Source organism: Centroberyx gerrardi, chromosome 19, assembly GCF_048128805.1.
Source record: "Centroberyx gerrardi isolate f3 chromosome 19, fCenGer3.hap1.cur.20231027, whole genome shotgun sequence".
NCBI classification, from domain to species: Eukaryota; Metazoa; Chordata; class Actinopteri; order Beryciformes; family Berycidae; genus Centroberyx; species Centroberyx gerrardi.
This window is the reverse complement of record NC_136015.1, coordinates 10,624,733-10,649,372: the sequence shown is the minus strand read 5'-3', so window position 1 is coordinate 10,649,372 and position 24,640 is coordinate 10,624,733. Positions and strand designations below refer to the sequence as shown.

The window sequence follows — 24,640 nt, the reverse complement described above, 5'->3', positions numbered from 1 at the left end:
CCTCGTAATGGGAGGAAGCAGCGAGCTGTTCCAATGCATACGAGCTCGGCACAATTTGCACTTCATTTTATTAACAAAAAAACAGCCAGCCCCAGCTTCTGGCGGAGCCTTGCCAAAGCTCACCAGGCTCCAGTGTAGCACTGCAGACAAATTTCCTGCAATGTGACGACAGGATAGAGTCTCTCAGCATCAGTGGGGTACCTCCGCTGGCCTCCGGGAGATGCTGTCATTATGCGTGTTTGCAATCATGGGGGCTGAATACCTTGGCTGGAAGTGAGGGAGAGGACCGACAGAGGCAGAGGGAGAGGGGGGAAAGAGATTGAGAGAGGGAGAGAATGAATGTTTCGGCTCCTCGGCGGTGTTTTGAGCTTTCTGAAATGCATGCGCTATCATAGCGATGTTGTGTTTACCGCAGCAGGAGGCAAACACAGAGTCACAGAGGAGAGGCGCGGAAACGCCAGACACAGTAAAATGAGCAAAATACATACATTAGGACTCTCTGTATTCACTTCACACAAGCCGAGGAGAGGAGGGAGAGGAGGGGGAGGAGGAGGGGGAAAAAAACTCATTTCAATATAAATGGAAGGCAAGCAGGGAGTGTGTGTGTCTTTATATCGGCTTTTGAACATCACTTTTTTGCTCGCCCCATGGAAATATCCACCAGAAGCCCTGAGACGAGTTTTGCGGGGAAGTCAGGATGTCAATGTTAATTTTCTCCCCGTTGCTAAGGAGACACTCTCTCGCAGAGGGACGGTTCCCTCCCCCATGGTCAAAGAGCCCTTTCTGTTTCCAGTCTTCTCGGATGGGGATGTTGTGCAATCAGACATTGAGGAACATCTCACATCAGACCGGGAGACCCCAACATCTGGGGGCAGTATTGATTTTCAATGGGGGGAAATGTCTCCCTGGTGAGCCATTCAGAAGAGCCATTTTAGCCCACAGCCAATCTCCACTGTGATTGTCATGCTAGTGTTTTGATGGTAGGGTACAGTAGCTCTCTTGTCTTACACAGAAGAAACAGAGTAACCACTCGAGCTGCTTTAATATATCAATACCATGCCCTCCTTTGAGCCAGAGACTTAGCCGCTAGCCACATCAAGGGAAAATTGCTAATGTGAGGACAAGTTGCAAGGAAAGCATTGTAAACACTAAACATTTTAGTCTGTCAACGCCTAGTCAGAAGTGGAAATCACTGACACAAATAGCTGTTGTGTGGCCGCCTCGAAATGATCCCTCTCAGCCTCCATAGTCACCTCTGACTGACACGCTGCGCTAGTTATCATGTAGCACAGCAGGAGCTTAAGGGGGTTTAGATGATATTCTGTATGGCTTGCATATACTGCCAGGCATAAACCACTTTGGCCTGAGCGAGCGCTTTCGCTACCTGCAATTGCATGGAAACATTATAACCCGGGGTCATTCAACTGCCACATCTCTAGGGCTGCTATCATATTCTATGCTGCCATGTCGGTAGTTACAGTTAGATTTCACGTTGGTAAAACATTTTCACACTTTTTAATCCATACTGTAGGAGTTCCTGAAGAGTCAACAACCAATATGGGCTATTCATACTTCTAACTAATATACAAACACTACAAAGCAAACCCAGGAATTATGATTTCCCTCTGTGTCCAGGGACAGATGTTTTAGGAAGTAATTAAACCTGCTTGCAGTAATGTGAAGACAGCCGTTCCCCAGGACAGCTGTTAGAGGTCGACTGCTCCTCAGCTCCACATGCTCAAAGGTGAAAATGTTCTACCAAAATGAAATATGACTAAGATAACTCAGTGTTAATTATTACTGCCCAGATAGATGATTAAAGTTCTTATCTGTCACTGAACAGGAACTGTAGGTTGGAAATACTCAAGAAGAATTGTTAAATAAAGCTGAGCACTATGAGCCAAGAAGCCTCAGTTTGCATCTGATGTAAAGCAGCACTGCAGTGTCTTTCTTGTCTTTTTGAAGAGTCTTGTGTTTCTGGGGAATATCTGTGGTTCCATATAAAATATCTGCAGCTAGGTCAATCACATGCTGTTATTTTGAAAAATCAACATACATTTAAAAAAATAAATACCCAAGAAAGTCAGTATTTTCCAGCAGATTTTATTCATCTTTGAAACAGCGAGATACAGCCTAAATGGTTCATTTGCCACTGAGAGGATGAATTAGATTGCAATTAAACAGGATTGCTCCACAAAACAATTACAATGTAATGACTGTACTTAAACTGTGTAACATTGTGGTATTGCTGTGTTGCTACGACATTTGTTTAAATCAACTTAAAGCTCAGCATTACATGCATTATTATTATTATAATCCTTTATTGGACATTCCAGATGATTGGAGTGTGATATAATGAAATTGTTATTTCTATGCAACAACCCATAAAGGATGTCAGATGCACATTTCGCTCACACACTTGCCCTTAACATGGAAATTGCCCGAGCCCCTAAGACAAGATCTCAAACTGATTTCATCTGAGTGCATATGCAGGCAGCAGAGCCGCCGGCCGAGGGCTAAACAGGGAAAAGACAAAAATGACAGGGATTTCACCACCGAATCCTTTTAGCAGGCCACTGACACATGAATGAGGGGAAAGAGAGAGAAAGGAGAGAAGAGAGAGAGAGAGGGGGAGGGAGGGAGCGAGGGAGGGAGAGAAAAAAGAGTAGACAACCAATTTGGGAGTAATGCAACTAAAAACTGACAAGTGTAATTTCATCCATCTGGGCCGATGTGTAAAAAGCGCTGCTCCGAACATTCCCCATGATTCCCCCTGATTGATCTTCCCCCGGTCTGAAACACCTATTATTAGCCACGAGCCTAATAGCACCAGGATGGCTCAGCGCTCTCCCAGGGGCCAATTCTCCGGTCATCTGCCCCTCACTCACCACAGCTGTGGAAACCAACCAGGGGAGAGAGAGAGGGAGGGGGGGGGGGGGGGGGGGGGAGTTGGGGGAGGGAGATGGAGTTGCCAAGAGGGAGGCAGGGGGGATGGAGGCGTACATAGGGGTGGGGGGTGAGTGGAGGAAAGGGGGGAGAGAGAGAGAGAGAGCGAGAGAGAGAGAGGTGTGGGGTTAGGAAGAGGGAGAGAGGTTGAGGAGAAAGGAAGAGCGGGGCAGAGTGGGCATGAAGAGGGAGATGGAGAGCAGAGAAGGGGACGGGATGGAGAGAGAGAGAGAGGGAGAGAGAGAGGGAGAGAGAGAGGGAGAGATGGAGACCGGCGGTCGGACATGGGGGGATGGAGAGAGCGAGAGGAAGGTGGGCGTGATGGAAAAGACAGGGGCATTGGAGAAGGGAAATAGGGGGACAAAGAGAAAAAATGAGTTAATCATAAATATGTGTCTTCTTATTTTTCCTTTTTTAATATTTAATATCAACAACCAGCAACTATTGTAAGTATTAAAAACATTAGACTGTATATGCACTCAATGTTCATTGTAATTATTCAGGTGGAAAAAAATACTGTATTTCCATGACTGAATCTATCATGAATATATTTTTTGTAACATTACATCTTATCACCAGAACATGATGACTGGGTTGTATTCATCTTTCACGTTCCTCTGTACCGGTCATGGAGGTAGAGCTGCACTCAAATGCTAATGGCACCTGGCCCACAGTGTGCCTAAAATAGTTTGATGTAAGGCACAATTAGCTTGTTAAACACTAATAAAAAGACCGAGCCACCCTGTAGTTTCCAGTACATTGCTGCAGAGATGTTAAGGTGTCTTATTTACTTCCTTGAAGTTTCCCTTGAACCATTTTCACTGGTTGTGTTGGTTGTTCAAACCATATGGAGGCTTTTCTCTTTTCAGGTTTCATTTTTCTTTTATAAAGCTCATTTTAAGCATTACATTATGGCTCTGCTGGAAAAAAAATAGATTTATCTCAAGTACAAACAAATGGTAAAATTAATAATGCCATTTAATAAAAATGAAGAAAAGAGATTCATGATGTAAAATTGCTCACTTTGGCTCATTTGAAACATTCCAGGTTGAACAAACTTTTGCCTAGTTTTGAACCATAATGCTGGAAGCCAACAGTCAAGGTCCCAAGCCTAAAGTCACCATGATATTGCCAAGGTTGGATGCCAACAATGAGAAAGTTTACAACATGAAGTTGAATGAGAAATGTTGCTTGCTGCTCCGCCTTTCGGGTAATTTTTGCGATGGATTAAGGTCACAAGGCTTTTGTTAATCGGCCCTTCAGTCTCTTTGATTGAGCGAGCCCTCAGGTGAGGCGTAATGCATTTTCAAGGGCAATGATCACAATAATTGGCTACCTTCATTTCACCAAAATGGACAAAGTCCTAAAACCTCTCCACTTGAAATTGTCAGTTCAGAGCAAATGAAAATAAGGACTATGAGGGCTTTCTAGGCAAAGAATTAATAACTATGAAATTATAAGGCTAGCTATAGAAATTATTTCCTGGACAGACCATTAAACTGATCTGTGATCTGTGGTTTGTGAACTCAGAAAACCCTCAACTGTCTTACTTGTGTTTCACAGCAGTTTAGATGATTTTGTTATAAAGCTGCTATACTGATCGTCAAGGCCCAATTAAGAGACTTTATATGGTTGAGCCCCGGGTGATACGTAATGTAGCCTTTTTAAATTTCAATAAATGAAACATTTGCCATAATGCTGCAGGTCACAATATGAGAAAGGCAATTGAACTGATGATATTTTCTCTGTGTTTTGCTCCTGTTGCACTTTTATTCCCCACAAATCAGTAGAGCCCATGTGTCCACTGACCAGGCCAATTTAGAAGCAGGAGGAGGTTAAAGCCTTCAGAGCAGCGCCCCAGAGCATCATGGGTGTATGTGCCTTGCTCAAGGGCAGTAACTTGTCACTGGCATCAACCAGCGGCCTTCAGCCTCTCTAACTTCAAAGCCAAACTGCCACCATTAAAGGAAAAAATAATAGCAGGTATTGTGATTAAAAATTCTGGTTATTTTATTGTTTGTTGAGTTCGAAAATCTTAGTATTCTATAAAAAGGTGCATAATGATATTTCTACTGAGGCTTTGTTTAGAAGTAAAAAAAAACAAAAACAAAAAAAAACAGCTGTAATACAGGAGAAGACACAAAAGTAGAATGAGATAAATCTCTTCAGCTTCCCTAACGTTTTTCAACTTTGAAACATACACAGCTTATTCCCTATGTGGTCTGGCTTTTCCTTTAAAGGGAAGTGAAACAACAAACACATAGCTTGTTTGGTCCTTGTACTTCCACTAACTGGACATCCATCAGCCTTAAAGGGGTTGACGGCCAGGTGTGAATGTGCCTCCTGTACACATCATTTGAACTTTGAATGGTATAAATGGCATTGGTCTGTATAAACACTACACATCACAGAGTAAAACAATTACAGAAACTTCTCCAACCTCTGCAGAAATGACATTCACAGGAGGGCAGAGCACAAGACAAAACAAGACCCAGGCTGATGTGAAATGCAGTTTCAGGTAGGTGTGTTTCGAGCTGCAGCAGACAAAGGTCCACAGCTATCATCTGACACACTGCTGCAACCCACAGCTCATGAGAACCTGAGCAGCTCAGAGAGGGACAGGCCCGTCCACCACACACACACACACACACACAGCTTTGGACCAGGTGTGACTTTTTTTTTCTCTCTCTCTTCACTTTTTTTTCCGCCTCAGTTCACCTTGTGCTCTTAAATTTCAAGCCTCTTTATTTTGCAGGCAGGGTTGACTATTGTGTGCCCCACTTCCTCCACTGGTACATTCATTCCTATATGTGAGCCAGGACTCTCTTGTTGGAACACACACTGCTTGTTTTGTTATCAGGGTGGACTGCTGTGTGGATGGGAGATGTGGAGAGGCTCTGATTAAGGATGTATCCACAAGATATTCTCACTAACAGTGTTTTGAGTGTTTTTCCAATGATTTCTGGAATTGCTTAAAGGATTAAACTGGCAAGATCAAACTTGAAAGTGAATAGCAATCTCTTTATTTCATGTTGTGCCTACTGTATAAGTGAGATTTTATTGTGGCCTGGTTAATGCTGTTTATGTTCCCAGTTGTAAATCTCACCAGTCATTATGGCCTGTGAAGCTTATACACGTTTACTTATTCCTTATGCATTTATTTGGGTGTCCACATCAGTCCATGTAGGCCTTATAGAATATGTAAATCATTTTACAATTCAAAGGCAAGACCTAAAGACTGATAGGAGAAGATACAAGACGTTTGTCTTCAACATTGCATGATGCACGTGCATTTTGACTCTTTTTTTTTTTTTTTAAATGTTTAGACCTGGGTTTCCATTTTTCCTCAAACGTAGTGAAATACTTGAATCCCTTTTGCCATCGCATTTGTAATCGAGATTAATATTTCAGGGAATATCTGTCACCCATACTATTATATCTCATTTAGAAACCCAGGCATTTTCATATGTTGTGAATTCCCTAACGAAAAATCAATATAATATTCCTATAATATTCCTACAGGGATTTATAGAGTGTCTGGTACTCAATAGTGTGTTTGTAGTGACATTATCGTATTGAATGGTCTTTTTTTAATCTCCTATAGTGTCACTGTAATATTCCTACATTATTCCTACAATGCAGTGGGCTAGTGTGGTGTGATATTTGTAAAGCGTTTTCCTACAATTAATTTCTAATCGGATTACTATAGTACTTTTTGTATCGGTTGATCATAATCCAGCCGAGCGGGTGTAATTTTATAGTAGGCCCACATACAAGCCTATAGGCTCCAGTGTGTGGCGCGCATTGGAGGCGCGCTTAGACCTTGTGTAAGTTTTAAACCACCTGCCTTCTCTGACAGTAACACCCACCCACACACACACACACACACACACACACACACACACACACCCCTCTGTATCGATAGCCTCACCACAGGACCCTCAGTCTCAGTGATGAATATTCCCCATTTGGAAGATCAAAGTTGCCTCATCAGAAACTGCGGTGAGCGGTTTCCTCAACGAAGAATCACTATAATATTCCTATAATATTCCTATAGGGACTTATATTGTGTTTGTGGAAGGTCTATTCAATAATGAGTTAATAGTGACCCTATATATAATATTCCTATTGGGACTTATAGTGTGTGTGTGGTGCTCAGCAGTGAGTTTATGGTGACCTTATCGAATTTAATGGTATATTTTATCTCTTATGTCATCTATAGAATATTCCTATATTATTTTCTATATGGGCTTTTGCTGTGATATTTGTATAATATCATTATAAAATTGACTATATAGGGGTAGTGTAGGTTTTCGTAGGAAATTTTTTTAAAGATGAGCTGCAGTATATTAATTAGCATTACAAACTACTTCAACGAACCCGCTATACAGTAGGCCTACTGCACATGACTGCTGTATGTGTGTGTGACGATGATGATGATGATGATGACGATAATGATAATAGTAGCAACAGCAGCAGCAACATCAATAATATTAGTAATAATATTAATAATAATAATAACAGCAATAATAATAATAATAATAAATGTGAACTAATAATCAGAATTTTAAAGGCCAAAATGAAAGCGATTCATATTAAAGGAAACGACCGTGCAATAATTGACCGGTGGAGGGACGCTCTGTCTATAATCTTAGACCTATTTTACATATTTTATGGAAAGTTTAAGGTGAACAAGGTGAACCTCTGTCCCACAGGGTTACAATTTCAGGCTTTCTATATTAGGACAGGCCCACATCTCAGACTCTAATACTCGACTCACTTTATTATGGCCTACATCAGTTAATTTATGCTTAATGCTTAAACATTTCAGAAGTTTACTTAATGCTCCTCGTTGTCAAGTATTCTGTTCTTTTTTTCCCCCTGTCATGAGAGATGAAAAGGGCTCTAATTATTTCAGGAGGTTGGGAAATAAATGATTGTCTTTGAAGTAGGCCTGGGCCTTGGACTACATTAGAAGCCAAGCATGTGATTTGCAACTGTTGAAGTAAAACCCTCACTCGGCTGCGGGGAAAAAAGGGAAAAAATGAGGAGGGAGGATTCTAGGCAAAGAAAATGGTATCTTTGTTTGCTCCCCTTTGTTTACCACGGGATTCTTTCTCTTTTTTTCTTTTTTTCCTCTTTTTTTACTAATTCATTTCAATGGCTTTCAAACTGGAAAATGGAAATGTTGCTCCTGCCCTCTATTTCGGCGGCAGCGTCCTGGCAACAGAGCAATTTTCTATCATCAGGGATAAACGGCATCGAACAGTACATTCTGATAAAAAAAGAAAAAGCCTATGATTGCTGGCCTTCCTGTCTGTCATCTACCGACCAAATCCTCTCCTTCAAGACCGACCACTGTGCTGTCAGACCTAATAATGCTGCGTATTAAGTCGAGAGAGGAAAAAGGTACCAAAGAGGTATACGCCTCTGTGCCTCAGTAGTCTTATTTGTCACCAAGATAAAATTCATGGCAACTTTTTTTTGGATATAGCTCTTTTGTTATTGATTTGATAGATAATATCATAGACCTAGGCGTGCACCAGGTCATATAGACTACCCAGGTCCTGAGCATAACCAAAACCATTTACACTGATGAAATTGTGTTATCGGTATTAATGTTTTCGCCCCTAAAACTGCCAGTGGTAGAAAAACATAGAAAAAAATGCCTTCTGTGTCTCTGCTTAGCTCTTATTCCATTTATTTTCCTTGCACATGATCACATGGTCACAGAAATGTTGTAAGGACACTATATTCCTTAATTTTGGTCGCTTGTAATGTTGGTGAATATAAGCTTGCACCCGTTGCATGTCACTAAATGTAATATAAATGTAATTATCACCTGCATTTCTACCTGTTTGGCCACGTTTATTGGCCTTTATTTTGTCTTCGCCATTTCAGAAACAAACGACAAAAACAAAGTCGTATGATTGGTGCCAGGAAACGGAGCAAAGCAATCGTTTACGCAGACCTAAACTTCCAATGTTTCCAGAGAAGGCGAGAAGAGAAACAAGCAGTGTTAATTAAGACGCGGGCCGTGAGTCACCGCAGCGCAGCTTTAGCCGTGCCAAATTGAATCCATTAGGCTATGAGAGGCTGTGAAGACCCAGTGGTGCAGGTCTTTGCTTATTTGTGGTCATTTAGCCCCGCAACGACCACGCTAGGTTTGGTACATCTGAAGGCCCTCGCGCGCACCTGGGTCCATGCATATGCCAATTTTGCCATTTACTCAAGAGATAATGCAATCCCAATTAATGATGCAAAACTGATTATAAAAACACGCGAGTGCATGTTTTTTCTTATGACAAAAAAGAAAACACGATTATTTTTTCTTGTACCATCTGGCAAAGTTGCACTCTTTTTACATAACACATGAAAGGTTTGCATGTATTGGGTTTGCATTAGCACAATGCGCGCAATTTCTGTGCGTAAAAGCGGTGCGCCATGATGTGTGTATTTGGGCATGGGTGAGTTCTGCCGGAGCATTAAAGGCTGTTCGGTGATCATTTTGGGTCGGGGGTGGGGGGTCGGGGGTGGGGGGCGACGGGTGCTCCCTCTGAATCTCATTACAATGAACCGTGTTATACTGACAGCTGTGTGTGGTATGCATCTGCGCTTCCCTTCCCTTGGCCACTTCCCGCCCTTCACGCGGCAGCGATGGAAAGCCGTCGACGCCTGGCTGTCTGTGAAGCGCCAGTGGGTTTGTTGCTCTGGAGAAGGGAGACATGTTGTTTAAGTGCCTCCCGGCCTCTTCTGCACTGACAAGCCTCGGCGTCCCCAGCTGCCTGGGCCCCAGTCAAGGAGGTGGCTTTCCATGCGAGCCAGTCAATAGCTGTTAGAGGGACCGACCGCAAACTCCCAGGCACTCTGCTAGAAATATGACTTGTGTCTTGCGGGAACTCCATGTTAGCGCTCAAATATGATTAACACATGTTGCCAGATAGACAAGAAAAGCCATGCAGTGTCATGCAGTCATACAGTGACACACATCAGAGAGAGAGGGAGAGAGGGAGAGAGGGAGAGGGGGAGAGACAGAGAGAAACAGAGAGAGAGAGAACTGTTTTATATTTTAGATATTTTTAACCTATGCTATTAACATTTTGTGCGTAAATCTAGCACATTATGCATGCGTAATTAGACTATGTGTGCGTATTGGTATAGTCAATTTGTGTTAGGTTACCTATCCTATCTTTAGGATATTAAAATTGATCATGACTGACCTGTTAACTTTAAAATAACGCCAGGTTACACCAATAAATGGAGTGTAAAATATTGTCAGTTTGCCTGTATCCCAGCGCAGACAGTCGGTGTGAGGGAAACCCCGGGCCTGATGCATCCAGTGGCTGGATATTGGAGTGATTTTAGAGAGTCATTCATCAGCGTTTATAGGACAGCTGGAAATAAAGACCACTTCTGTTAAACCACCACGGCCATTGATTGTGTTGAAGGTCAATCATCTACTTAGGGACAAAGTGATTTCTAGATCTGCAGCTGAATGATGTTCATTTTGTGATTGACATTTTGTCGAATTGAAATATCAAATAATTTCTCTCCAAAACTGAATAAGGCTATGAACTCCTAATCCACAATTAATAGGCAACTGTGCTGCAGCAGGCCATGATGCAGCAGGTGAAAAACATGCTGTGGATTATAACGTCTAATTTTGCATATTGATAGCCTTTTTTTTTTTTTTTTTTTTTTTGATTAGCCTATCTTGAATGCGTGGCACAACACAATTTGTTTTGCCAATTTTTAATTTGGAAGAATCAAATGTGATTTCAGGTTATTTCTTCAGAAAATATTAAATATCAACATCTATAAATTCTGCAGACATATGGCCAACCTACAACCATTAATAAAATGTTATATAGGCCGGAATCACGTTCAAAACACATTCTGCGCATATTTTTTCTGCGCATAAATGTGCTTTGCAATTAGACACGGTTGTCACCTTGCATACAATACATCTTAAACATTTCAAAAGCACTAAGGTCGGGTATGTCATGTTCTCCCCATTCAAACAAATCCGTCCTTTCATCACTTCAGTTATTCTCGGTGTGTAGAAAAGCCTCCCAACACGCCTGCGGGACACCAAGACTTCCATATTAGCCACACTGCTATCCTACAAGCTCATACTCCTGTCGTGGCGCACAGGTGATGCTGCAAAAACGGAGAAATAAAGATGTCCCAACTAACTGAGCACGGAGATTTAGCCTATAAGGAAGCGAGCAACAGCTCTGCAAAGCATGCGTGGCTTTGTAGTACCACTCAAAGGCGATTAGAAAAGGTATAGGATCTGGTTTCTCTTCTGCGTGTCCAAGTGGAACACGGGCTGGGGAATTGGCCACTATGTTAGATCATTGAAGGGTGACCAAGGTGCGCTGGGTCCTGCAAGGTCATTACTTCGTGCCTTAAATACTCTTACAATTCCCAATTGGCAATAAAATCATTCACCAATGGCATTGAACACAAAACAGCATGCAAAAGGCGTTCTTACCTGCATCCCTCCTGTCGATAAAGAAGTATTCTGGGTATTCTTTTTTTTTTTTTTTTTTTTTTTTTGGTCATTTATTCTAAGACAGCCTGAAAAAGACAAATCCAAATGTTGTTGGGTGTCTCGCCTGGCTCATATCTGCGAACTGCCTCTGTGCTTCCAGCTTGGTCCACTGCTGTAAAATGATTATCCGACTGGGTTGTGCACTTTTAAATCCCACAAAGTAAATAACAGCCGTAGCTGGCGATAATAGCAAGGTACCAAGTTCTTGTTACTGAAAAGGAGAAAATTGAAACTAAACGCTGCATTTAGACAACCATTTTTGATAAGAGGATAATTGAGGCGACACTGGCGTATAATTAGGGGATAATTTATGCTATATCCACTTTTATTCCACCCTCCCAAAATAAGCCCAGTCCATAATCATTACAGGCGAATTGTTCTTAATTTTATAGCTGCAATTTGAATAAAGTGTGGCCGCTAATCAAATAGGTTTTGGTTGTAACTTGATTGCGACCATAATTATTTTTTCATCACCTTTTTTTAAAATCGCTGAATGCTACATTGTGGCAAAAAAAGTGTTGAAAGCAGTGTAAAACATGATTTGAATACATATTGCATTAACATAAACGGAAAGAGAATTTTATTCTTATTTGCGAATCGAACATTCCAGCCCGCAGGGGCAAACTGTATAATTTACATATATTGAAGACCCCATCAGGCCTCATATTTCAACAGGGATAAAAGACACTGTCAGTTTATCTCGGTATCCACCCTTCTATCTGCAAAATAACCTATTGTACCTCAGGCGTATTGTTATTTGATGTGTCACGTGTACCAGTACTTTGCATTGTCTGAACATCCTTAATCATATGGTCAAAAACGAAGTTATAAAATAGATTGGTACTTGCAGAGAGGAAGAGGGGTATAAAGGGTGCGTGCTCATTAGGCTAAATCAAAGCGCACACTACACTGCAAAAAACACACATCTTAACAGCTCATTTAATATTATTGAGTCTTAAAATCTTATTTTCCTGAAAACAAGTGGAAAAACCCCACCAATGGAGTGTGATAATTCCACTTATTTCCAAAGCAATTCCACCTGTTTCAAGAATTTTCATGAAATAAGGCAGATCTCTCCACAAATATCATCATAGTGTCACAATTCAGGAGAAATTTGGAAAACGTTTATTTGAATTGGAAACAAATGCAATTATTTCACATCCTTTGGCAGATTTTTTTTCCACGTTTAAATGAAAATAATTTTAGGCCTATAAGACTAAGATAAATGACTTGTTAAGATGGATATTTTTGCAGTGTATGTTGCGCACCGTGCGTAATTTATGGGGGTTTGGTGTAAAATCAAAATCGATTATTATTCTATAAGAGTGATGCTTATATGATGATTGCCTGTAGGTCATAAGTTCCTCAGAAACAAGAAGAGAACTGTAAACTGTAAATAAACTGGTAGAGAAGAAGAAGCGGGACATACAGGCTGCTTGCTCATCAGGCTAAATCAAAGCGCGCACTATGTTGCGCGTCGTGCGTAATTTGGGGGTTTGGGTAAAAACAAAATCGACTCGGCAATTCCAAAAGACCTGGTTTTACGTGTGAAGCTTGTCTGTAGGAATTAGGCGTCTTTCCCACCATATATCATTTCACCCATAGTTGTGGTGGGAGCTGGTAAGGTGGGTTAACTCCAGCTCAAGTCTCCGTGAAGCGCAGAGCACTGATGACGTTGGGTTGGATGACCAATCGGGAGGCGCTGCCCTTTGGAGACAAACCATTTTACTTGTAGTGTCTGCATCAAGTCTGGAAGCAAGGGCTCAATTTTAACAGAATCCACCTTAAAATCTCTCCCTTAACTTATGCCCACCTTCCGCCACATTGAGTGAGAATATCACAGGACACGAGAAAAAAAAGACGCCACTGGAAAATTCGGGTGTTAATAGGACAATATCGGTTCGCGGTGGAGAGAGGGGGAGAGAGACAACAGCACAGCGAGAGAGAGAAAAACCGATTTGGACTTGAGAGAGAGGGGGGTGAGTGCTCTCAAGGCAGAAAATTTGATGATGACCATGACTACGATGGCTGACGGTCTGGAGGCTCAGGACTCGTCCAAGTCTGCTTTCATGGAGTTTGGGCAGCAGTCGCACTCACAGCAGAGCTCCCCGTCGATGGCCGCCGGCCACTACCCGCTGCACTGTCTCCACTCCGGCTCGCACCCGCACCACCAGCACGACAACCCCCCGTACGCCGGGACCAACTCCTACAACAGGTCGTTACCCTACTCCTATGTGAGCCACCCGCACCACAGCCCGTACCTGCCATCCTATCACAACAACACGGGCGGACAGACAAGGTTAGACGGCACAGGTAAGACACGCCGCTTTTGGGGAAACGCAGCGCGTCATGTCCAGCTATCACTAGCCGTTTTGGCTGGACAGCTTTTATCCGGAGCGCCTTACCGTACCATTAGCGCCTACATTTCTCTAGTATGGGTGGGAACCGAACCCCTAACCCTGCCGGTGTTAGTGCCATGCGAAATTCACACGAATGATCTCTTAAGCGCAGGTGGGCGATCAGCCTGCATTGGAGAAAATCGCGGCGTAAATGGCAGCGGATAATTCGAGCTCCAGCCTATTACCCTCCCGTCTCGACGTTATAGCGTTTTTGCTGTCCCGGTTTCGCTGAACCACAGCTCTCCCCTCAGTTCCCACAAACCCATTTTATGCCCGGGGTGTGATCATCACGACCGTGCAATCCTCACCAACTATTCGTGGAAATTAGGCAGCCCGCTCGCCTCGAATGTTGTAATTAGCATTTAATTGACATGTCATTACGAGCAATATCCTAAATATGACAGCGTATGCGGATTGTGGCTGCCACGGCGGATAAAGACAATGCGAGATGTCAGTTTTTATCAGCCTGGATAGATTTCTGGACAGTTTGATTCTGCGTCTCAATATTTGCCTTCACCTTGACAGATATTTGATATTTTCTACACATGATTAAAAGGCATTTGTGAATCATAACATTGCCCATTTTTGTTGCAGAGCAGCAGAAAACGACAGTGATTGAAAATGGGGAAATTCGTTTCAATGGGAAAGGCAAGAAGATTCGCAAACCTCGGACAATTTATTCCAGTTTGCAGCTTCAAGCACTGAACCACCGTTTCCAGCAAACACAGTACCTCGCATTACCGGAGCGCGCCGAGCTGGCTGCCTCTCTAGGGCTGACACAAACACAGGTACACTGCTTCATATTTTACATTTAGGGCCTGGAAATATTATTATTATCATTATTATTATTATTATTATTGTTATTGTTATTATTATTATTATCATTATTATTAGTATTATTAGTATTATTAGTATTATTATTATTATGGCTGTTGTTTTGTTTTTGTTTATTATTTTGCTATCAGTGATTTAGAAATTAGACCCACCCTGCTCACAGCTTCACGCAGGCTATATTGACATTTATATGCTATGCTTTACTAATTGCATGCATTCCCCTCGTCCTCTCATGCAGGTAAAGATATGGTTCCAGAATAAGAGGTCAAAGTTCAAGAAGCTGCTGAAGCAAGGCGGCAACCCGCATGAGAGCGACCCTATGCCCGGCTCCATCGCCCTCTCCCCGCGCTCCCCGACCATTCCTCCGATATGGGACGTCTCGGCCTCTTCCAAAGGAGTAAACATGCCGGCCAACAGCTACATGCCCGGTTACTCTCACTGGTACTCGTCCCCACATCAAGATTCAATGCAGAGATAGACTGGCGAGGCAGAAGGTCAGTGAGCTGTCTGGAGGCCTCCGGATCTCCGCCAGTTTCCCACGTACGTTTAATTTCTGTCAGCCCAGAGACTGGAGCCTGGCGAGGAGCGAAGCCTCTGCTCCTCTGCTGAAGGATAAATGCGGCCAAGCCTCGGTGAGATGACACAAAGCAAGGGAACTAACCATTTTAACGTACATGGCTGTTCAGTGGGCTCGCATTTGTTATGCTTTCATTCATGTCAACATCTGAACGTCAAAATACCAAATATATCAGTGACATTTTAGCCAGTTGGGGCAAGGACTGCATACACTCTCCACGCGCTGTGGCGCACAGAACCTTTCGCCATGGTTTATTGAAGGACTCCTGACTGCTATTTGACTGGTTGTTTCTCCAACATGCAAAACCAAGCAATTTGTCTGTCTGTAAATATAATCTGCGATTTTAGTTGTACATACACTTTTTATGTTTTGTCAGATTGAGTAAACCATGACTCAAAACAGATGTCTGTTGTTCCATGATTTTAAAAAAATGAAATGAGAATTGTTCTTTTTTTTATATTTGGCCTGTTATCCTTCACATTAGGCCAACATCACAACATGAAAAGGCCTATTGCCCGTCACTCTGGTGCGTAGAAGCTACTAAACAATCTGAACACGAGTTAAAGACAGTCTTCAGTGAATAGTCTATTTCATCACAGTAAACACTAAATACATCCAACACGCACATCTTATATAGATTTATCAGATACATTGAACGCCACAGGAAATTAACTTACCCTTCACAGCTCGTTTCTACATTTACCTCGAAAGACATTCGCTCCAGGTCCAGCTTATCTTGTCATTTCACCCTCAATTATTAGAAGTATTGACAAAATGTTTTCTCCCTTCTCTCCGTCCTAATGCAGGCCGTTAAATGCCAAGCTCCACAGGATCGATCTTGAACAAAGCATCCAGCTGCAGTGGCGTTCAATATGAAGGAGATATTTGGGACAATTTGTGGGTTTTTATCCAAGTGAGGGTTTTTTTTTCCATTCTCATAAATGCAGGCATAATTAGGGTAATTTTTGATGTAGCCCGCTGATTACATCGTTTTTACCGTCAAAGATAATTACCTGTAATTTTCTACCACTTTTAATACTAAAAGGCATCTTTATTTGGATTTGAGGTAGCACAGACGGAACAAAAGAGAAAATTATTCGGTTATTCATATACAAATTGCTGAGAGGAGTGAACACTCGGGATATTATCTGAAATTACAACGTTGAAAAGCTTCATGCAGCTGTCAAGTCGCGGATGCCCCACTGGCGCACAGAATGAGCCTACCTGGGCCCCCAGACTGGGGCCTGCCGGCTCTATGGGCCATGTGCATCCAGGGGCTGCAAGCACGAGCCAAAACCCTCAGTGTGCAAAACATAAACAAAGGGACTGAATATATATAGAGAGAGAGCCCTAGCCATATTCAGCTATTACGCTTTAACAAATTTCACCAAACTCCACTGTCATGTTTTAGTAGGTTGTGGTTTGAAAATGGAAAGGCCTATAACAGCTCTTTCCCGAGCTAAATCAAATATAATTTTTACACTGAATATAGATAGATAGATAGATAGATAGATAGATAGATAGATAGATAGATAGATAGATAGACGGGGGGGAGGGGGGGTTAGGGAGGGACATGTGTCAGCCCTCCTTGGTCTGTTTGCTCCATCAGCAATAGGTGATGCAGTACAGCCAGGGTCCCATAGAAAAAGCTCCTATAGCAGCTCGTAGGATTTCAGACAGCTCTGCTAACCTCACACGCTCAGCAGCACCGCATCAGGCTTTGTAAAGACACCCAAACACCAAATAATCTCACCAACAAATAAGAAATAATCATATTTTAGTAAACTGCAAATTTCTCCATTTCCCCGTCGATAATTCAGACTCCAGAAAGCATCAGGCTTAGCTTATTGAATAGTAAATTGCAGTCAAGAATGTTGCAGCCTCGTCCTGTCCGGACAAATGATCCCAAAAGCCAAAAAGGAATGGTCAGAGGAGGAAAATGAGAAATATCCTTACCTTTCTTCGCTGCTCTAAAACAGACTATAAGCAAAAAGCGGTGCACGGTTTTACTGCCGGTGGTTGAATAAGCAAATCCAGGTGGGAGAGTGTTTGCACACCCCGGTAAGCTCTTATATATTGCCTGCAAAATTAGCTGTTATTACTGTCACTGTTTAGTGATGGCGAGCTTGAAAAAAAGCCCTCTGCAATCAAGAACCAAGCGCATCTTTGCAAATTATAGATAATTGTCAATGTCCAGATTATGATAATGGAGGCCCTAATCCTGGAGAATAATTATTGTGGAGTGTTACAGTTGAAGCTGTCCAGTAAAGCTAACTGTCATTATTTAGACTCGATTTGCAAAACGGGGGGAAACTAGCTGAGTGGAAAATGTTCGGTTGGAAATAAACGGGGGCTCTCGATGTAATGGCACCGCCAGTGTGCGTGCGCGTGTGTATGAGTGCGTGCGTGTGTGTGTGTGTGTGTGTGTGTGTGTGTGTGAGAGAGAGAGAGAGAGAGAGAGAGAGAGAGAGAGAGAGAGAGAGAGAGACAGACAGACAGCGAGAGAGAGAGACTAGGCCTATGTATGCGTGTGTGTGTGTCTGTGTATGTGCACGCGAGCTTGTGCGCGCCCTTGGCTGTGCGTGAGCGCGTGCGTGTGTCATATGAAAATCAGACGTAGCCTAGATTTCTCGAGTGACCTGCTCGCAATGTAATTACGAGACCAGCGGCTACAGTAGAAATTAGGTTGAAAACAACAAGAAGCACCGTCGCGTGTTTTGGATTAGAGTCGAGGAAAGCATTTTATACAGCATTTTGCCCCAATGTGTGTGTGTGTGTGTGTGTGTGTGTGTGTGTGTGTGTGTGTGTGTGTGTGTGTGTGTAGGTGTGTGTGTGTGTGTGTGTGTGTGTGTGTGTGTTGGTAAAGTCTATTCCGTACAATCAAGGGGAGGAAGAGGTTTCTGTGTCAGGTGGAAATGGTAACATGCATGGGTCAGTGTGTGGGTCAGATGCAACTGCATTGTTTAGTGTGTGTGCGTGTGTGTGTGTGTGTGTGTGTGAGAGAGAGAGAGAGAGAGAGAGAGAGAGGGAAAGAGAGAGAAAAAGAGAAAGAGAGAGAGAGAGAGAGAGAGAGAGAGAGAGAGAGAGAGAGAGAGAGAGCGAGAGAATGGGGAGGCAGGACCTTGTGTGGCATATTCGTTTATAAAAACTCACGTTATGTTCTTTGTGCATATGGCCGGGCAAATTCAATTAGAGCCATTTTCAAAGCCCTAATGTTTCTCACAGTGGCACGGTTTGTTTAGTGGTTTTGCAGTGGCAGCGCTGGTAGTACTGGCTGCTAATAACATGGTGAAACTGTGGAGGATTTTCTTTTTTTTTTTTTATTTTACCCGGAAGGTGGGCTGCGGCCGGGAGTGGCAGAGCTCTGGAGCCGGTCTACCCCCACAGGAATGCGGATTGTCTCAGATCTCCGTGCCGCCCCCCTCGCCTCCTCTCTGCCATTCAAAGCAGCTAATTGTAGGGGACACAAAGCGAGCACGACTGCAGACTGTCTGCTGCGAGACCCAGGCATTTTCTTTACAGGGAGGCTGGAGTCAAGTCAAAGGCAGAGGGCTGTTCTGCACTAAAATAAAGTCTGAATGGAAAAATAGCATGGTGATGATCGTGGTGGTCAGTAGTAGGCCAAGTAACAACAACAATAAATTAAATCATGATAATAATGATAATAAAAAATGAATAAATAATAATAATATAAACACTTGGTTGCTATATAATCGTATATATAGGCTATATAATAACTATAGTAATCCTATAATAATTTTAGAAGAAAAAAGACAAAAAGAATTAGAAGGATACTATTAAAATATCAGAGCAAAATAATGTAATATAGCCTACTATAAGAATATTATAGGATTATTATAGCGATACCATAGAAGATCATAAAATCATGCCATGAAAGTGGCTACTATTGAGTGCCACAGACACATAAGTAGCCTATAGAAATATTATAGGACAATTATAGTGATTCGTTAGAGAAATCACAATAATAGTTCAGACAAACCAAGAAACACCGATATTCATTTGACTTCGCCTATGTGTAATTATTATGGCTTACCATCTGTTGTCTGACATTGACCTATATTGAATTTTCACAGCAATTTATTTACAAAAAAAATAATTAAATGTGTTTTGATACGTCTGTTTAATTAAGTGGCAAATTAGCATTCCATGGGTATTGTTTTCTTCCGTGAGTGTAATACAGGCTGCGCGTGCTGCAGCATCCTAAAAACTAAAAAAAAACAATGAGGAATTCTTCACATAAAGGCAGATATTTTTTAGCCCCCTTGTGTAATGAAAGTCAATTAAGTCGCTCAGAACGAGTTTGTCTGAGGCGTCTGCAGACATGATCACCCTGAGAGTTTTGCGGTTTAAAAGACACACAGTCAAAGAGATAAATATAGACCGTGGGTGTTTTGGCCAATTCAAAATAGTTAGATTGATCATTTACACGAGCATTACGATTTACGGCACTTTCTAGATAATTCATCTTAATATTGAGCAGCTGTGATTTACAACCTTGGGTGAAAATGTCGCCTAAGGCTTACAAACATTTTTTTTTCTCAGTAAGCCCTTGTCGTGATTTTCAGTGCAAATAACTGAGGGTTAGAATAACAAGAAACTGCAGTGAGGCCGAAAGTCAGATACTGAAAGTTTTCAAAGTCCATTGTCCATTTAAACGTTTAATAGTCTTCCAAAATGCAATAAATTACATGCACACATTTACACATTTTACACGTTTCTTCTATGACTGTCATCAAATACATTGCATATTCCTCTGAAATTTAAACACGAGTCCCATAGAAGGAAGAAAAAAAAAATATTTGAAATGAACAACAGGTTTTCAATATAACGTCCCCGCTCCAAGAGCCAAAGAGTGCTGTATCGAGTTCGGGGTCTGCAGGTGGGAATTCATGGAGCCGCCGGCCGCGGAGGTGTACCATGACCCCGAGCTTTCCAAAAAGTTAGAGGCCGTCGTGTTGATGCTTTGAGGCTGTAGGCTGTGGGGCCTGGACGGGCCCTGTGTGTCCCAGACGGCCGGGGACTGTGGAGAGTTGCAGGCCATGGGGTCGCTGGAGCTGGGGCTGTGCTCCGGGGGAAGCTCGCCGTTTTTCATGATCTTCTTCAGCTTCGATCTTTTGTTCTGGAACCAGATTTTGACCTGGAAAAGGTTGAATAAACGGGACTATTAAAATCTCATATATAACCGCACAAACAATGGCACAGAAATAGCATGACTTAAAAGACGCACAGTGCGTCAAGGCGCACAGCGTTTGGACAAAGCTCGCCAAATGCGCCATGCTTTAGTTCGAGAGCCAAGGAGGGTGATAAGACTCCTTCACATCTTTAACATTTGAACAAAAATACGACACTTTTCTACAGTTTAATGAAACAGGGTAAGAAAGTATTTATCTATAATCCCACCTGTGTTTGCGTGAGTCCCAGTGAGGCCGCCAGCTCGGCTCTCTCCGGCAGCGCCAGGTACTGTGTGTTCTGAAACCTCCGCTGCAGGGCGGCCAGCTGGAAGCTGGAGTAGATCGTCCGGGGTTTTCTCACTTTCTTGGGTTTGCCGTTCACCATCCTCACCTCAGGCTCTGCTACCTCTTTTTCTGTTCAAAATAAATAGAAAAAAAAATAAAATAAGCATGATTGCCCATCACAAACTGCAGCATCTTTTTTTTTAAACATTTTGTGTTGCTCATCGCCCATCCCTTAAAACCAGAATAACCTCCATTTCACCAAAACCAAACATGCAAACCAAACGAAAGGAAGATAAACGCAGGTTGGCAGAAAAAAAAAATGAAATTATAGCCTGTATCCTCATAATATTTGAAAATCACATCAACTCAAGTGGTGTTTGAATGAGACTAAAACTAAAGGAAAAACCCTTTTGCAGAATTTATTCGTTTTAATTTAACAGCCGCACAGATTGCGAACGCATTTCTGCATTTCTTATTCAAGAGGAACAATCAGAAACAAATCCATTAGAAGGGATGATAATATGAACAAATATTAGCGAGTATCAACTATAGCCACGTGACTAGTTATAATAATCTGATGTTATTATTATTATTATTATAACGAAAAGCAGGCCCGTACCTTGCGGACTCGGCTGGGCTTGTACTCTGCTGTAAGTCCCGGCGTACTGGTGGTAGGCAGAGGTCGTGTACGAGCTGTAATCTGGGTAGGATTTTGTCGAGTAATTTCCAGCGGATCCGTTTACGCCGTGGTACTGGTACTGATAGGCGTTCAGAGGCTTCCCGTACGAGGTCGAGTTGGGCGAACAGTAGCCGTGAGTGACTCCACCGGCGGGACTGTAGTAGCCAGAATCCGTGGCGGTGGACTCGGGTAAGGTAGGAGATTCCTGAGATGGATGATGCATGGTGGAGAGTTGAAAGGAGCTCTGGAAATCTGCGGGTTTGACACTCGGGATCCTCCGGTCGAATACTCCAGTCATACTTCGAAGGGCAAAAGCGTGGTTTTAGTTGTATTTCGTTAGTAAAAACAGGGCAGTCTGACTCCAAAGTGGTGGGAAAACTACACTGGCATTGTTGAAGGGCTCTCGCGCCGTCGGGCTCTGGTGAAGACTGCAGCCAGCCCCGCAGCACAGACTTGGTTAAATCCTAAATTGCGCTCTTACGCACTGCAGGGAGGATCTGGTTCCATTGGCCAAGGCGCACACAGACACAGCTACACCCAATTCACTAGGCCAGTCTGCCTATAGGGGGAAAACCACTCAGGCTATATGGCTGCATTGTTGTGTTGTTACCATCCATCAATGGGAGCAATTAAACTGCTGGTCATGTCGCGCATCGACGTTTTCAGAAGGCTGAATTAAAATCCAGAGGGACAAAACCACATCAAGAAAAGGCCTCCTGCTTTAGGATTGACCTAATTTGTATTATTTTTTCAATAAAATCAACGACTAAAATCACACATAAGACATTATTTAATATAGTGATTTAGGCTAACCAACCCCCATATTATGGAATGAAATCAAATGTTCAATCGCATGTCATATTGCAGAAAAAAGACTTAAACTATAATACATAAAAACAGAATGATTTTATTATTCGGCTGATATTATTTTATATTTGTTATCAGGCATATACACCTGATGGGAAATTCGATAGCATATAGCCAAAGCAGTGCTATCTTCATAAAATGTGGAAAATATAGGCCTATAAATCTATCTAATAGCCTATCTAATATCAAATGTTTAATATCTAACCCAGTTACTACTATGTAATAATTATCATATAGCCTACATTAGTTGTCTCTCACCCAAACCCACTTTTCAAATCCACTATGTTCGATAGGTCTATCATTGAAAATAATGCCAAAATTGCCCAATTTCCCCAAGGGGATCATTAAAGCTTCATCTTATCTTATCTTAAAACCTACTGCCAAGCGTGCAAAATCAATTCAGCCCGCCAGTCGACACATTCAGTGGTAAACAGCGCCGCCCAGTGAGCAGATATAGTAGTTACAAACCAAGCGCACCCACCACTGAGCCCCTCAACACTTTGAAACTGGAGAGAGAAAAAACGGATGATGAACAAATGTTTGGTTCTCACGTTTAAAGTAGAGAAAGAGTGTTTGTAAATTGAACACAATAGGTTGTAATACAAAAGTACAGCTTAATGAGAGCACAAACTACAACCAAGAAACTCAAATATACAGTATTTGTAACAGGTGTGAGGATGAGTAGGCTATTCACAGTTATAGTAGGCCTACCGCTATGGATACATTACATTACACAACGGATAAAGGAATGCAAAACTATGCAAACTGAAAAATGAGACAACATTGTAGACCAGGGTATATGAGCCATACATGTGAACTGCTTTCAGTTTCGAGTTTGACAATATGACGAAACATATAAGCCACTCTCAACATAAATCATAATTATAAAGAGGAACGGGGAATAATGTGGGATATTAGGTACAGGCATATTTGTTTAAAGAACTCAAACGGTCTTGGTTTGTTATGCTGCTATATTTTCAGATCGGTTATTCAGTATTAATGTGTTCTTTCTAAGCATTTACCCCTACCTCTAATTAGCAAGTTTTATTTTTAGACATAAGAGTGGATATAGCGAGATCTGCGAGCATGTACAATCAGAAATGCTGGAGTTTACCTGTCTTAACTGATATTATACATAGTATACTGTATGTTATGTGGTAAAAAGGGAACCATCCCTAAACCTTGAACTGATTGTCAAATTATCTTCAAAGACAACGTCAAAACGAATAATCCGTTAGTTTTTTTGAGAGAACATTTTGGAACATGATGTAGCCTGCAAAATATTTAAGATCCTAAATGAGTAAAAAATTACTTTAGTAGTATTACTTCTATCTAAATAAATAAAATATTCCACAGCTCTTTCCGCCTCTAATAATGAGACTATAGATGCATTTATGAGTGATAATCATTTCGATATAATAACAATGATGATAATAAATCAATATATCAATTTTACAATGTACCCCGGAAATATTCCCCCTTTTGGGGCACACGACAGTGAGATCTTCTTCCTGTGCTTTCTTGTTTGTTGACAAGTTGCTAGCAACTTGATATATCGGTTTGTGGTCCTTGTTTTTTTACACTAGGTCAATGTTGCTGCGTATGTGGCATATCAACACTTTTTAATGCGTGAAAAGAGCGTTTTATCCCTGCGTTTTTCTAGTGTGGGTCAAGGCGGTGAGCGCGCAGTGTGCGTCTGACATCACTGAAGACCTTGGTCTCAATTACCAAGATAATTCCCTCCTGCTCACATTCACGAAAACCTTGTCCGCTAGACCGGAAATCAACTTGCACATTCAACATCGCAAATTTGGGATACACCTATTGATAGAGCTAGAAGTACAGCCTGATGCAAACAACAGCTAACTCATGCAAGAAGCTGTATAAATAAATATTCACCAGACGTCACCATACTACGCATGTGCGAAACAGGAGCACTACTAAAGTGTTTTCGCCAGTTTAAAAACCATGTCTAGGTGTCATAACGTTATGTCTCACGGTCGATAGCTTACTAACAGCTTAAACATTACGCTGGAGGGCAAAATCAAATAAGCCCTTCACAGAAAAAAAAATATATTGGACCGAACGTGAGACTCTCATCGACTCCACAGCAAAGAAGAAGCGGTCTTGTCTGTCCGACGGGATTTAAGCGAAGACGGAAGTACACGGGAGGGAGACCTCTCGCGTTGCCTGGATAGTTTCTGTGCTAGCTTTTCTCTCGGCTCCCGTTTTGTGTGTTGGGGGGATGGGGCCGTGCCGAGGATGAGAAAGCTCTCGTGGTGCAAATATTTACCACTTGACTAA

At 42.1% G+C, this 24,640-nt stretch overlaps 2 protein-coding genes and 1 long non-coding RNA gene across 3 annotated transcripts; 1 reads left to right on the top strand and 2 right to left on the bottom strand.

Moving 5' to 3' along the window:
* Positions 1-2,102: 2,102 nt before the first annotated feature.
* On the bottom strand, positions 2,103-11,618 carry LOC139920714 (uncharacterized). Its single transcript, XR_011785057.2, has 4 exons — positions 11,444-11,618; positions 10,167-10,340; positions 9,538-9,656; positions 2,103-2,893 (listed from the first exon to the last, which is right to left on the bottom strand). It is a non-coding gene; the product is annotated as an uncharacterized LOC139920714 (long non-coding RNA).
* Positions 11,619-13,271: 1,653 nt separating this feature from the next.
* Positions 13,272-15,698, top strand: dlx6a (distal-less homeobox 6a). The gene is made up of 3 exons (XM_078290388.1): positions 13,272-13,816; positions 14,497-14,690; positions 14,975-15,698. The coding sequence occupies exons 1-3, from the start codon at positions 13,510-13,512 to the stop codon at positions 15,212-15,214; spliced, it is 741 nt and encodes a 246-aa protein (XP_078146514.1). The 5' UTR covers positions 13,272-13,509; the 3' UTR covers positions 15,215-15,698.
* Positions 15,699-19,972: 4,274 nt separating this feature from the next.
* On the bottom strand, positions 19,973-21,979 carry dlx5a (distal-less homeobox 5a). The gene is made up of 3 exons (XM_071910775.2): positions 21,410-21,979; positions 20,735-20,919; positions 19,973-20,471 (listed from the first exon to the last, which is right to left on the bottom strand). Exons 1-3 carry the CDS (start codon positions 21,765-21,767, stop codon positions 20,154-20,156), a joined length of 861 nt encoding a protein of 286 aa, XP_071766876.1. The 5' UTR covers positions 21,768-21,979; the 3' UTR covers positions 19,973-20,153.
* Between the last annotated feature and the right edge of the window lie 2,661 nt (positions 21,980-24,640).